A 14,263-nucleotide genomic window follows, 5' to 3' on the forward strand; every position below is an offset into this window, starting at 1 on the left:
TTTTTTTAAATTAACTTGAGTACTTCTTATATACATTTCGAGTGTTATTCCCTTTCCCAGTTTCCGGGCAAACATCCCCCTAATCCCTCCCACTCCCCTTCTTTATGGGTGTTCCCCTCCCCACCCTCCCCCCATTGCCGCCCTCCCCCCACCAGTCTAGTTCACTGGGGGTTCAGTCTTAGCAGGACCCAGGGCTTCCCCTTCCACTGGTGCTCTTACTAGGATATTCATTGCTACCTATGAGGTCAGAGTCCAGGGTCAGTCCATGTATAGTCTTTAGGTAGTGGCTTAGTCCCTGGAAGCTCTGGTTGCTTGGCATTGTTGTACATATGGGGTCTCGAGGCCCTTCAAGCTCTTCCAATTCTTTCTCTCATTCCTTCAACGGGGATCCTATTCTCAGTTCAGTGGTTTGCTGCTGGCATTCGCCTCTGTATTTCACATTGGCATTTTCAATTTCATCCCTGGCCCTCAGACTTACTGAGAAGGCCCAAAGGTATTTGAGGTATTTGGTCCAATTATCTAGTCAGTTTTTTTTTTTTTATGAATTGTGGCTCTGGCTGGCTTTGAACTCATGGTGTAGTCTTGTGCTTGTGACACTCCTCTTGAGTTGGGCTCCTAGAGAACTAGGGTTAGAGATCTGAGCTACCGTGCCATTTCAGATGGGAATGTTTTGATTACTAGGACAGTGTCAAGTGCTCAAGGTTTATCACAGCCCTTCTGGCATCGCTGGCCGTCTCATTCTTCCCCGTTGCACTGGACAGTGGGGAGGAGGGCGGCCCCAGAGAAGCACTGCAGCACCCCGCTCACCCCTCCCCTCCCTTGCAGGCACATCCTCATCTGCCTTGCCGCGTACCTGGGCTGCGTGTGCTTCGCCTACTTCGATGCTGCCTCAGAGATACCCGAACAAGGTCCAGTCATCAGATTCTGGCCCAGTGAGAAATGGGCTTTTATCGGTGTCCCCTATGTGTCCCTCCTGTGTGCCCACAAGAAGTCGCCAGTCAAGATCACGTGACGGCAAGGCAGTGACCGGCTTTTCTGCTTACTTCTATTCGAGTGTGCTCTGGGCTTTGTTTGCTAGAAAAGATGGCCAAGGGGTTTGAAGAATTGATGTAGTGTGGGTGTTTAAAATTCTGTTCTTTTGTGATCTAACTGGACCGCTGTGCCTGACATCCCCAGGGTGGGTAATGGAGGGCTCAGGGACATGAGTGGGTCGGCCTCAGCGACCTTTACGGGCACATGGGCTTGCTGTGTTATATCCATGATGACATTGACAGAGTAGTTATTTGGGAGACCCAGAGCAGCCCAAAGCTTCTTGCTGGAAAAGGTGGCTTGCCATAGCCCCCACCATTTCCAGGCTCTCTCATTACACAGGAGTCAGCCCCCTGATTCTGTGATAGAAGGTTCCAGAACTTTTCATTTTGCTGGGAGAAACTGTCCTTCAACAAAATCGAGTAGGCAAAAAAAAAAAAAACCAAAAAAAAACAAAAAAAACAAAAAAAAAAACAAAAAAAAAAACAAAAAAAAAAACAAAACAAAAAACCACACACACACACACATGGGGGGCTGTGACTAAGGCCGTGGCTTGTCACTTGCACCTCTTAGCTTTCTCCACATGCCTGTGGATCCTTCCACTACCTCTGCTGAGAGACGGAGCCTTGGCTTCAGAGGGCAAAGCCAGTAACACCCTCTACGCCAAGAGCTACAGTCCACTTTAAGCACACATTAAACACTGACATTATGTCTGCTCTTCCAGAGTGCAGCAGCCTCAGACCCACAGAGGCTCCTTCTGGTGTGGCAATTCCACACATAGCCCCCTACCGCTTGCCACTTGACCTCTGTGAGAGCAAGGACTCATTGCACTCACTGAGGCAGCTCTGAGGGTTTTGATTGTAGAGCTCCTGTGAAGCTTTTGGAAAAGCTTTTCTTATTGGAAGCTTACAGTGTGTTGTTACCTCCAAGACTCTGACCCCATTTCTCTGCTGTTTTCAGGGGATGTGTGCTTCCTGAGGGATGCCACTTCCCTGGGATGTGGACCTCCAGCCTTTATTTTTGTAATACCGGTGCTAACTGGTTTCTCAGAGCCCTTTGCTCTTCTTGATGCTGGCCAGTCACGACACTCTGATTGGCTGGCTAGGGGGTCACAGGTAGGAAGGGGCAGACTCTGACCTGAATGTCTCTCACCTGCACCATGCTGTCCTCACTGGGCTATCTGCAGGGTATGAGGTGGAATTGGGTATATCTCAGGGATGTTTGTAACTCAGGCACCTTCTGCTTTCTGACATTCCATTGTTGGGGTGGGACAGCGCTCAGGGGACTGCAGTTGCTACACTGTTCTGAGTGGCGTCCTGAGTTTGAAGGAGTTGGCCGGTTCTGGCCGTTCCAGGAACTCTTACTCCGTATAGAAGCTTCACAGGGTCCAAAGTGGAAACTGGACTAGGAGTTTTTAAATGCATAGGCTTCATTCTGCTTCTGGGGCTTTGAAGTTTTAGAAGTAGCTTGCTAGGCTCTTTCTTGTCTGTAGTCACAAATATCTGTAGAACCCGAATGTGTGAAAGAAGTCATCTTTTATTAAGTTTATAGCATTTACTAAATCTCCCAGGTAGCAAGCCCATAGTCATTTATTTGATTGGTGATTTATAAGGCAGAGATACTTGGCTTTGAATGACTGTATATGTTATTTTATTGCAGCTTAAAATATATTTAAAATGATTTTGAGTTAAATGTTTGTGGCAACCTAGGGGGGTTCATGGACCAGAATTGCTGCTGAGTCCTTTGGTTTTTGAGTCTAGAATTTTTCAGACTAGCCTTGCTTCCAGCTCATCTCACCAGGCACAGGGGCTGCTCTTATATATTCTACACGATATACACATCCTGAGGATGACGCCGAGCTGCCTTTGTCTGAAAGGGCCCGAGCTGTCTGGGGCTGGAGAGCTGGTTCAGCCGATAAAAACACATGTTGCCCTCCCAGAGGACCCAGGTTTGATTCCCAGCATCTTATAAAGCTGACAACCTGTAGCTCCAGTCCCAGGGGATCCAGTGCCCTCTTCTGACCTCCAAGGGCACAGAGCATGCATGTGGTACACCTATGCATACAGGCAGGCAAGTCATTCGTACATGTAAAGTAATGAGTAAGTTAATAAGCCGGCGGAGGGAAAGGTTTTTTTTTTTTTTTTTTTTTTTTTTTTTTTTTTTTTTTGGTTCTTTTTTTTTTTCGGAGCTGGGGACCGAACCCAGGGCCTTGCGCTTCCTAGGTAAGCGCTCTACCACTGAGCTAAATCCCCAGCCCCGGGAAAGGGTTTTTAGATGCAAGGTTTAGTTTGTCCTGGGGGCCCTTCCATGACAGTGGGGGTGTCCTCAGAGTCAGGGAAGAACCACTTCTTTTTATCAGGAAAAAGGACTTATTTCCCAGGGCCTCTGCTAACACCCCTAGGTATAGGTATAGGGATAAGATATTAATGGGTGTGCTTGAACGATTGGGTGAAAGGAGATGAGAACCTGACTCGACTCAGTGGGCCTCTTCCCCAGGTGTGTGAGCCACCATAGCTGGCTTGGTAGGGAGTGTGTTTGGGGGCAAGCCCTACCCCCCCTCTGAGACAAAGCTCTGATCTTTTTCATGTCTCAGGCTGTATTCACTGTATAGTTCAGGCTAGCCTCAAACTGACGGTGAGACCCCAAGTGCTAGGTATACTTATAGGAGCAAGGTACCACACCCACTTTAAAACAGAAATCTCTCCTGCTTGCTAGCATGGGCCTGACTAATCAAGGGAGTAGATACATATGAATCTAACTTTGAGCTGGGCTTTGAGCATTGATCACTTTTTTATTAAAGCTTTACACGATCACTCCATGGGACACTACAGAAGAGCGGCAGAAGAAAAAGTTACTCATACCTCTCTTGCCTTAGAGCCTCCGTCACCAATTTGGCTTTGGGGCGTGTTTCCTTCCTCTCCTTTCTGCTCTCCTACAGTTATAATGAGATTTCATTTAGACCGCTTTCCCTTGAGTGGAATATGCATGGCAGCGTTTTCATGGAGAGCTAACTTTCTCTCCTATGCTGACGGCTGGACGCTGAGCTCACCACTGAAGCTGCCTTTCCCATGAAGTCCGACTTGAGAGGCTCCTAAGACATGAACTGATTTTGGCTTTGCGATGTAACAATTCACATTTGGGTCTCTGAGTTGTGGAGAGCCGCTGTTAAAGCTCTGACTTCATGGCTCCTACTGTGTTGAGAGTGGTGACAAGAAGCAGAGCAGGCTAACTGATGTGCACTCCAGAATCTGCTCCCTTCTGGTAGAGATGACCTCAGTGAGTGATGTCATGGCCACTGTTCCCAGCATGGGCGTCAGGTTCTGCTCTGTTCCGAATCTGCCTGGGATCTCAGGACAGAGGAAGCCATGAAGGTTACCAAGTGGTCATGTCTGTCAGTGAGTTCACTGTTTTGATCCATTGTTGATTTTCAGGAGAGGAATTCTTCTCTCTTTAGTGCCCTGTGATGCCAAAGCCAGCTCTTCAGAAGTGTTTTTTCTGTCTGCTTCCATTTGTAATGTGATCCACGTGGGGGAAATGGGTGTCATTCTGCTGAAAAGTGCCTAAACCAGTCACGGGTCAACAGCATTGTGTGGAGGATCAAACGTGGCTCTGTAGAAATACTGCCACCCATTCTATTGGTTGGACTTCTCAGGTGTCTGAAACTTCCCTCACGAATCCTCTTCTCCTAACCGCCTCCCAGATCCACTGGGATTTGAACCTTCAAATCCTGCCTCTCTTCTTCCTTCAGGTCTGACCACTAACGGTCTCTGGGGACACCTAACTAGGGCCTCCCCCAGCTCCTTCCTCCAGCCGAACTTGGATTCTTCCCAACCAGGGCTTGACCTGGGTGCTGTTGGTCCCACTGCCCAATGACACATCTTTGACCAGATTGGGATTCTCAATAGATTTTATAGACATTATTCTCCCACAGACTTTAAAAAACATGGCGTGTGTCTTTTCCTACACAAGTCAGATTTAAAACTATTTTATAACTACAATAATTCAACCAAGCAAATAGAGTATTTTCAGATATATGCCATTTTATACTTTATGTAGAGTGTGCTATGTACAGGTGGCATGTACCCTGGCTGAGGTAACATTAGTCATTGCTCTGGGGGATTTACAGATCTTTTGCACTTTATGCTTTTTTTGTGAACTCTGATAACCATGTTCAATATTAAAGCCATTAACAGGCATTTTCTGTGAATAAACATTTATGTATCTATTTCTGAAGTGATTTCTTTCTTTAAACATTTATTATTGTTGTGATCATATGTGTGTACATGTATGTATGACATATGTATATGAATGGCAGCCTGCACACTGTGGAGACTGGGCTCTTCTTCCCCCTTTATGTGGGTTCCAGGAGTTGAACTCGGGTTGTCGGGCTTGGGTGGAACTGAGCCATCCAGTTAACCCATTTGTTTGTTTATTCTACCCAAATCTGACGAAGCCAAGTCTGGCCTTGAATACACACACACACACACACACACACACACACACACACACGAGAGAGAGAGACAGAGAGAGAGAGACAGAGAGAGAGAAAGAGAGAGAGAGAGACAGAGAGAGAGACAGAGAGAGAGAAAGAGAGAGAGAGAGACAGAGAGAGAGAGACAGAGAGAGACAGAGAGAGAGACACAGAGAGAGACAGAGAGAGAGACAGAGAGAGAGAGACAGAGAGAGAGACAGAGAGAGAGACAGAGAGAGAGACAGAGAGAGAGAAAGAGAGAGAGAGACAGAGAGACAGAGAGACAGAGAGAGAGACAGAGAGAGACAGAGAGAGAGAGACAGAGAGAGAGAGAGAGACAGAGAGAGAGACAGAGAGAGAGAGAGAGAATGAGGATGACCCTGAACTTCTCATCCCCCTGCCTCTCAAGTGCTGGCATTAAATGGCGGTGGTTTGAATGAGTGGCCTCCATAGGCTCATATGTCTGAATACTTGGTCCCCAGTTGGTGGAAGTGTTTTGGAAAGATGAGGAGGTGTGTCACTGTGGACAGCATAAGGTTTCAAAGAGGCTCCCGCCTTTCCCAGTGCACTCCCCACCTCCTGCTTGTGGATAAAGATGTGAACGCAGCTGTTCCCACCACCATGCCTTTGCGCCATCTTCGTGGGCCCAGTTCAATGCTTTCTTTTATCAATTGCCTTGGTAATGGTGCTCTATTTCAACAATAGAAAAATAGCTAAAGTAGCCACTATGTCTGGGTCTTCAAAAGTTAACTTTTCAGAAATAACTGTAGTGAAAACCTGCATTTTTCCTTCTTCCCTTTCCTCCTTCCCTCCCTGGAGGCAGGATCTCACAGCTTACGCTGGCCTGGAACACTCTGGGCTCCCACAGGAGTGCAGTTCCTGGGTTGCCGAGCACAGTATATTTGTCTGGGGCTATGTGTGAGAGGTTAGGGCATTTATGACCACACATGCTGCAAAGAAGTTCATCGAGGTGTGAAACGAGCACATCAAAATGTTCCGAGCACAGAGTAGCAGACAGCAGTGTGCCTTGATTAGGGATTCTGTGAAATGCCATTTCACACAGATGACTGCTTACTGGTACTGCCTTTCAGGTTGTCACTGGAGGCAACATCTGACATTTCAAAGCTGTCAGTACCTCCTCATGCAGACCAACTTCCGCCATTCTTCTCTCCCCTTCTTTGAGAAAGGAGAGCTACTCTCTAAGTAACACCCCTGAGCCACTACACCCCTCCTGCTACCTCCCCCAGCACATCAGATGGCTGCAGGACAAGGCACATCCTTTCCCACTGAGGCCAGACAGGCAGCCCGTTTAGGGGAATGGGATCCTCAGGCAGACCAGCAGGCAGGTTCTGCATGAGAGTGGGAACTGAGAGTGGGATGTAAAGTGAATAAATGTAAATCAAGCAAGCAAACAAACAAACAAAATCCCCATTCTTTTCAAACATGTTTGCCCTGAGAGCTATGTGGGAAGACTTAGCACTAAAGGGACTTTTCTGTGGCAGGGTCTTGATGGCTGTCACTGCCTATGTGACCTCTGGTGGGCAGTTTGACCTTACTTGACAGACCTCACCCACCATTCACAAACCATAGTCTGTACACGAGATGTGTAGGATCACTGTAATCAATTCCTAGGTCTAATTTCTAGGCCCCAATTCAGCCCATTTGGTGTGTGCCTCAACTGCTTGGAATCTGCTCTGTTCTCTTTGGAAGTGTTTTGTGAAATAAACTGGGCTGTGATTTAAACAAAACAAAACAAAACAAAAACAGAACAACACCCCCCCCCCAAAAAAAAACAACCTGTCAGTGATTTTGGCGGCAATGCCTGCCTACCTACTTACTGTCATTAACTTTCTGTGACAGTCATTTCAATTTAAGGTTAAATATGGTGACCAACATTATCAGAGTCATTATATCGGGCCCTTTAGACTTTTCTGTGGTTAATAGGAAGAGGCACTTGGAGCCTTTTGACGTCTGATGAGGCTGGATCTTCTCTCTAGGGCAATGTCCCTGCATTCAATTTCCTTGGGGGATGATGTCCCTAGGAGCCACACCCCCCACGCCGATAAAGAACCCCCTCTGTGCAAGGCTAAGCAAGGATCTGGTTTTGAAACTGTATCCTTGATCCTGAAAATAGGATCCCCGGTCTCTTGATGCTGGGTAGTGTGGAGAGAACCTGGGGAAGGTGAGGGCTCTGTGTTCAGGAGACAGTGCAGAGTAAACCCGGGATATCCCTATCGGATAGTGAGATCTTGTTTGGAAGAAAGAAAAAAGAAAGAAAATTGAGAGAAGAAGGAGGAGGAGGAGAGGAGGAGGAGAGGGAAGAACAAGGAGGATGAGGAAGAGAAGAAAGGGTGAAACTCAAAGGTATTCATTACATTAAGGTGCCAATGTGAGGGCTGGTGAGATGGCTCAGTGGGGAAGACACTTGCTGTCAAGCCTGCTGACCAGAGTTCAATTCCCAGGATCCATGTGGTAAAAGAAAGACTCTAACCTTCTCATGTACACACACACACACACACACACACACACACACACACACACACACCAACAGCAACAACAAACAAATGAAATGTAATTTAAAAGAAGGACTCTAACACAAGACCACACATTTCAAACAAAGTCAAGTCAGTCTGTTAGCAGCCTCTGCGCTCCCAGCTCCATTCCATTGCAGAACTCCTCACAATTGCCAGGATGCAGAATCAACCATGGTGCAGAGGAGGCTGCCCACTCGGGGTGGGCAGGAAAGGGACCAGGAGGAAAGGGCCACGGACAACACATTCTTCCAGGGTGCACGGTCAGCGACTACTTCCTCCCGCTGGACCCTACCTTCCAGTTTGCACCGTCTCCCCAAAGGGCCACCAAACTATGAATCTATCCATGTGCTAGTTCATTGATGGAGTCAGAGCCTCAGGAGCCAATCACTCCCTATCGGTCTGCGGCCAAGTCTTCCACACAGGAGCTTTCTGATCAAACCGTAACAGCTGTGGGCCGCACTGACTGCCGTTTCCGGGTCTTTGAGACGCTGATCTAGGTTTTTTGTGGTTTGTTTGTTTTTGTTTTTAGCTTCAATATACAGGAATGTGCAATATTAGTCATCAGTCTTTATTTCACTTAATGCCCTCCAGCCATGTCAACTGTCATGCATGGTCAGACTTCCTTCTTTCATGGGGCAGAATAATATTGTCTTAACGTTTATGTACTTCAGGTGCTTCTATCAGCCGATGCCCAAAGTGAGAGCCAGTGGGTCACCAGCTGAAACCTGGGCCCCAGTAATCGTCTTCCATTTGTTTGTCAAGGATTTTGTCACAGCCACGGAGCGGTGACACAGAGGGTGGGGTTGGGGGTAGCGGAGGTAGGTTGCCATATGCTAGAGATATTTCTGGTGTCCATGGCTCAGCATGGCGAGGGTAATTTACCACAATGTAACACACATTTCAGAAACAACTAGGAGAGAGGAATTCTCAGGCCCCCAGAACAAAGAATATTAGCTGGTCCCTGGGATGGGAGAGCTAGACGTGTTTCTGTCGTTACCTGGTACATACATGCATTATCATGGTGTGCTCTATAAATATGTACAGTTATTAGATGCCATTAAGAAGGACTGTATAGGGTTGGAGAGATGGCTCAGTGGTTAAGAGCCAGAGGTCCTGAGTTCAAACCCCAGCAACCACATGGTGGCTCACAACCATCTGTAATGAGATCTGATGCCCTCTTCTGAAGACAGCTACAGTGTACTCACATACATAAAATAAATAAATAAATCTTAAAAAAAAAATAAGTGTGCACCACCATCACCACCTGGTTAAAAAAAAAAAAAAGAAGGACTATATATTACATTCAAAGACTTTCAAGGACTAAATAAGGCTGGGGAGGGGCCAGGGTATTTTGAACAAAGGAGGAACTTAATTTTCTCTTGGATGGTCCTTAACATGGGCTGTGGTTTGAGATTTGACATATATTCTGTTTGATATGTTGTTGTATATTTTAGTTTCATACCGTTGAATTTTTCTATAGTTTCAAATACAGTATCTGCACTTCATCCACTACTCTGGTTTTCCTTCCTGTTCTCCTGCCCCCAACCCTCCCTTTTTTTCGAGAGAGAGTGGCAAGGAGACAGGTATATTGCCCTGGCTGGGCTAGAACAGCTTTGAGAGATGCTCAGCCTTTGGAGGAGCTGGGGCTGCCTGTAGCAGGCCTTCCCCACTTTTCAGGGTTCTTCCTCTGTTGCCTCAAGTGGCATTGTTGTCTCTGACCATCTCTGGTCAGTGACACCCAATGTATGTGTGAAAGTGACTAAAGATAGGGCCAGAAGCACAAAATAAAAATTTAAAACGAACGAACGAACGAACAAACAAACAAATAAACAAATAAGGCGTTTATGGTATTTGCTAGCTACTACTAGAACAAAGCAAGAAAAATAACCACTGAGCCAGCCCGGTAAAGAAAAACTAATGGAATCGTCGCGCCACCGTGTGGTGCTATTTGGTATTGCAGTCAGAGGTACATGTTTGTCTCCAAACTCAAGGTCTCAAATGTCTTACAAAATTTACAAGCTTTTGCAGGCCATGTGTATATATCCTCAGATATTTTCAACCATCTCTCTGCCTTCATTTCCATCTTCTCTTCTCACAGTAACTTATTTTTATGGCCTAGGGTGTTGGCTTTTCCTAGAATTTTGAAAATCTGCTCAATGTAATAAAGCAAATACTTTTCCTGCATGTAAAACTGACTAAATATAGGAAGTTTTTGTCTGTCTGTTCGTCCATCTGTCTGTCATGCATCCATGCATCTATTGATTTACCTATTTGACCCGGTCTCATGCTCATTTAGCTCTCTTTGGTATTAACTTCAATATTATTTAATATAAATTCCAGGATGTCCTGCGATTTCTGCTCTTTCTGCCCTAACCTTCCAAGGCTGAGATTACATGTGTGTCACCTGGTTTATTGAGAGGTTTGTTTGTTTGTTTTATAAGATTGATTTATTTTATACATGTGAGTGTTTTGTTCGAATGTGTGCCTAGTACCTTTGGGGGCCAGAAGAGGGTGTCAAATTCCCAGAGGCTGGAGTTGTGGGGGTTGTAAGCTGCCGTGTGGGTGCGGGCAATGGCGGCCTGTCCTCTGTAAGATCAGCATGTGCTCTTGACTGTGGAGCTGTGGCTGCAGCTCCTAGGAGAGTCTCACCCACCCCGCTCTGGGACCAACAGTCCCATTTCAACCCAGTCCCAGTGAAGGCTGAGCCCTGCTTGCCCACTCTTGTTATTCCGCAGTGCTGGGAACCAGACCTCACTTTTGTCCTTGCTCGAGACACCCAGTGGGCCTGCCCGCACGGCTCACATGCTGTGGATTCTGTGCCTGGTCTGTCCTTGCCTTCTTCCTGGCATGTTTTGAGCTCTCTGACTTTGTCCCCCTAAGAGAATCTTCTGAACTGAGTATGGTAGATCTTTAATTCCAGCCCTCAGGAGTCAGAGGCAGGAGGATCTCTGTGAGTTCAAGGCCTGCCTAGTCTACGTAGTGAGTTCCAAGACAGCCAGAGCTACAGGGAGAAATCCTGTTTAAAAAAAAAAAAAAAGAAAAAGTACAGTTTTGAAGGTGTAATTAGTTGAGACAAAGTCACACTGGATTCAGGTGGATCCTAAATACCATGGCTGACATCATTTTAAGGCAAAAAAGAAGGAGATTTAGGTATAAGAGGGTCAGGGAAGAAGCCACATGACCATACAGACAGGACTGAAGTGTACACTCACTTGGCCACCCGCTCAACCAAGCAAGGTGGAGGTAGAGGGTCTCTCCATGTCTCTAGAAGGCACCTGGCCCCAAGTCATGTTTGATCTCGGTAAATGCGGGGAGGGGTGGCTTTTTGATCCATTCCAGGGTGCATTCCAGGGATGCTTCCCACATCAGCTAAGAATACAGGCTTCCCCTCCACACTACCCCACTTGTAAACTCTGCCTCAGAATTGATTTGGAAAAAACATCTGTACCCCCAAAGCACATGTGCTGTCTCTCTGTCTCTCTGTCTCTCTGTCTGTCTGTAGGTGGATGTCTATATACAGGTGAGGACTGGCACCAGTGAGGTCAAGGCCATGATTGGACAGTAAAAAGATAAGGCGGGGACAAACTTTCTGTAAGTGGGGAGAGAAGAGAAGGAAGGAGAATCAAGATGGAGACGGAGAAGGATGGCCCAGATCGGGATGGTCTTGAGTCGCCAAGGTAGCTGGGATGGGTTTCTGAAGGGAAATTCCTCTTATCTAGCTGGGCGGTTTATATCCTTATCAATTGGTCGTGAGTTTATTGTGTGGATGTATTGTGGACTGAGCATTTAACATATAAATCTGATGGTTGGGTTACAGTTTGTTGAGTCTTGATTTTACTGGGTTGTTGGGAGTTTACACTTTAACTACCAGGGGTCGGTTGCCGGGAATGTGGGGAGAGTCCATGGCGGGTGGCCTCGATAGGTCAGCCGCTGCTGGACTTCTAGAACCACGATTTTACAGGATAGCTGGAACCAGAGAGCTCACGGCTAGCAGAGCTGCCAGGAGAGATACTAATGTGAGATAAATTAGTGCTCGTTCCAATGGTCCCTTGAAGCCAGGGTACGCACAGGAACCGTTCTGCTGCTTTTTTTATTTTTACTGAAACATCTGTCTGTCTGTCTGTCTGTCTGTCTGTCTGTCTCTACCTCTCTTTCTCTGTCTCCCTCTGTCTGTCTGTCACACACACACACACACACACTCCCCAGCGCACTCACCATCACAGATAACATGCACACGCAGGTTCTTCTATCATTTTCATGGTTCCCATTGGAGGGTCCATCCTCTTGGGTCCTGCTGGGTGTGTATTTCATCCACATTCTGCTGTGAAAAGACACAGTGAATGCAGAGAGGGATTTGTGAGCAAGATAGGAGCTACTGGGTGTTAGGGAGCTTGTTTGGCATAAAGTCCCTCTGTTCTGGAAGTTCGGGTGTTAGGGGGTGCAGCTATCCTGTCACCCACATCCCATCTATGCCATGACAGCCCGGTGTGTGTTCCCAGAAGCATGCAGGGCTGACATAGGGTCACTGCCCCAAATATTACTTCATCAGTGAGTTCACAGCGTAAGACACACGGTGGCGGGAAGGCCTTGCTAAGCAAAGTCTCCTTACATAGGAAAGCAACATGCAGACAGACTTGATGGATGTGTGCAGGGGCAGGGAAGGTAAGATGTCCTCTGGGACAGAGCTCAGGGGATGATGGTGGTTTTCATTTTGTGTAAAGGGCACCAATCAGTTCTCTTGTTAAACACTGGCATCATCATCATCAGCTTCATCTTATTTAGCTTTTATAATTAAAAAAATATCTGGAGTTGACTGGGTAACAATAGAAAACCTTTTAGCAGCTATCTTTAATCCTTCTAAAAAAGGACCTAGTGAAAATTGTTTGAAGTCTTCTTGGTCAGTGTCGACTGAAGGGAAAACTGCTCTGTTCAGGTTGCATATATCTGGCAGTGATCCCAGACTTACCCAAGGAGACAGACCATGAGACTTTCTACTTTGTTTCCTTTTGGAGTGGAGGTGTCAGAGTCCTCCAGAAGACAGCGGAGGACTCTCTACCTTTGCCAACATCTCATTTGTCCCTTTGTGCTTCTCTGCTGGGGAAGCTTGACAAGAGGACAGGTCCACCCACAGTTGCTACCCTGAAACACAGACTCAGGTTACCATGACTAACCATGGTCTGGAACACAGCTTACTGCCAGCCAGCACACCCTCAGTGTGCCTGGACCCACAGACGCTTGTCATTTTCGTCAGGGAGCTGGGGAGCTTATGAAAAGGAGGGGTCTTGGGATGAAAAGGTGGTGCCCCAGTGGCAGTGGCTGGCTCCAGTGAGCTGAACCGCACTGTGCTCTGAGACCCACGGGACCCGGAAGAGCAGTGTGGAGTGACATTAGCAAGAGGAGTTTGGCACATTCAGACAACCCAAGCTGAGTCAGGGCAATAGCCCTACTGCTCCCAGGTCGTTCCCCAGAAGCTCTCTCTCTCCCTGTGACTTTCCCCAGGATTATCAGCCTGATCCCCTAGAAAGGTTTCTGTGAGCTTCCTGTATTTCCATAGAAGTTTCTCTTTTCCTACCATGGATGTGCCCTGCTTTATCACTGGACATGAGGAGACGGGGGGGGGGGTGGTCCTTAAGTTTCCAGAATCGAATGACACTGAAACAGTTGCCTGCCTCCAGCATTTGGAAATGACAGGAGGTTCAGGCACGCTGGCTCATCTCACAGAAGGACTCTGAATGCGGGCCACCCGATCTTCTTCTGTGAGTCCTCACACAACAGCAACAGCCTGGTCAGAGCTGTGAGAGCAATGGGAAACCTGTTAAGGAGTACTATGCCCGTCAAGGTAGAACAGGGTGGAAGGATTTGATAGCCAACCCAGTGGCCTTAAAACCAACCTAACCTGTCTCCCAGAGGTGCCTCCCCTCAGCCCAAATCAGGTTCCTCATTCCCACCAAACATTTCTTCTTTGAAGTTTGAGGAGAAAGGGAGAAGGGAGGGGTGCCTCGTGTTACCTCCATGGAGGAGCACAGCTTGGCACACGTCCACGTGGCTGTGTTTGGGGAGAAAGGCCCCAGGAGCGGCATCTGGAGAAGTTCTAGCCAAACTTGCGTCAATCTCTCCCTCGTCCCTTTGTGCTTTCCTGCTGCTGAAGTGTGACAAGATGACAGGGCCACCCAAGTTCCTACCCTTTCTTCAAGCTAAAGAAAGCCAATGGAATAAAAGTGCGTGTGAT

General features: G+C 47.2%; 1 protein-coding gene across 3 annotated transcripts in view; it reads left to right on the forward strand.

Moving 5' to 3' along the window:
• Positions 1-5,254, forward strand: part of Acer2 (alkaline ceramidase 2) — a 50,800-nt gene extending 45,546 nt beyond the window's left edge. The window contains exons 6-7 of one of the 3 annotated variants that reach the window (XR_010066399.1): positions 826-3,156; positions 3,295-5,254. Coding sequence is in view for 1 of the 3 variants with exons in the window: in NM_001107943.2 (NP_001101413.1) it covers positions 826-1,012 (187 nt within the window). In the remaining 2 variants the exon portion in view is untranslated. 3 annotated transcript variants of the gene reach the window in all.
• The last annotated feature ends 9,009 nt before the right edge of the window (positions 5,255-14,263 follow it).

The sequence above is a fragment of the Rattus norvegicus genome, chromosome 5 (assembly GCF_036323735.1).
Source record: "Rattus norvegicus strain BN/NHsdMcwi chromosome 5, GRCr8, whole genome shotgun sequence".
Lineage (NCBI taxonomy): Eukaryota > Metazoa > Chordata > Mammalia > Rodentia > Muridae > Rattus > Rattus norvegicus.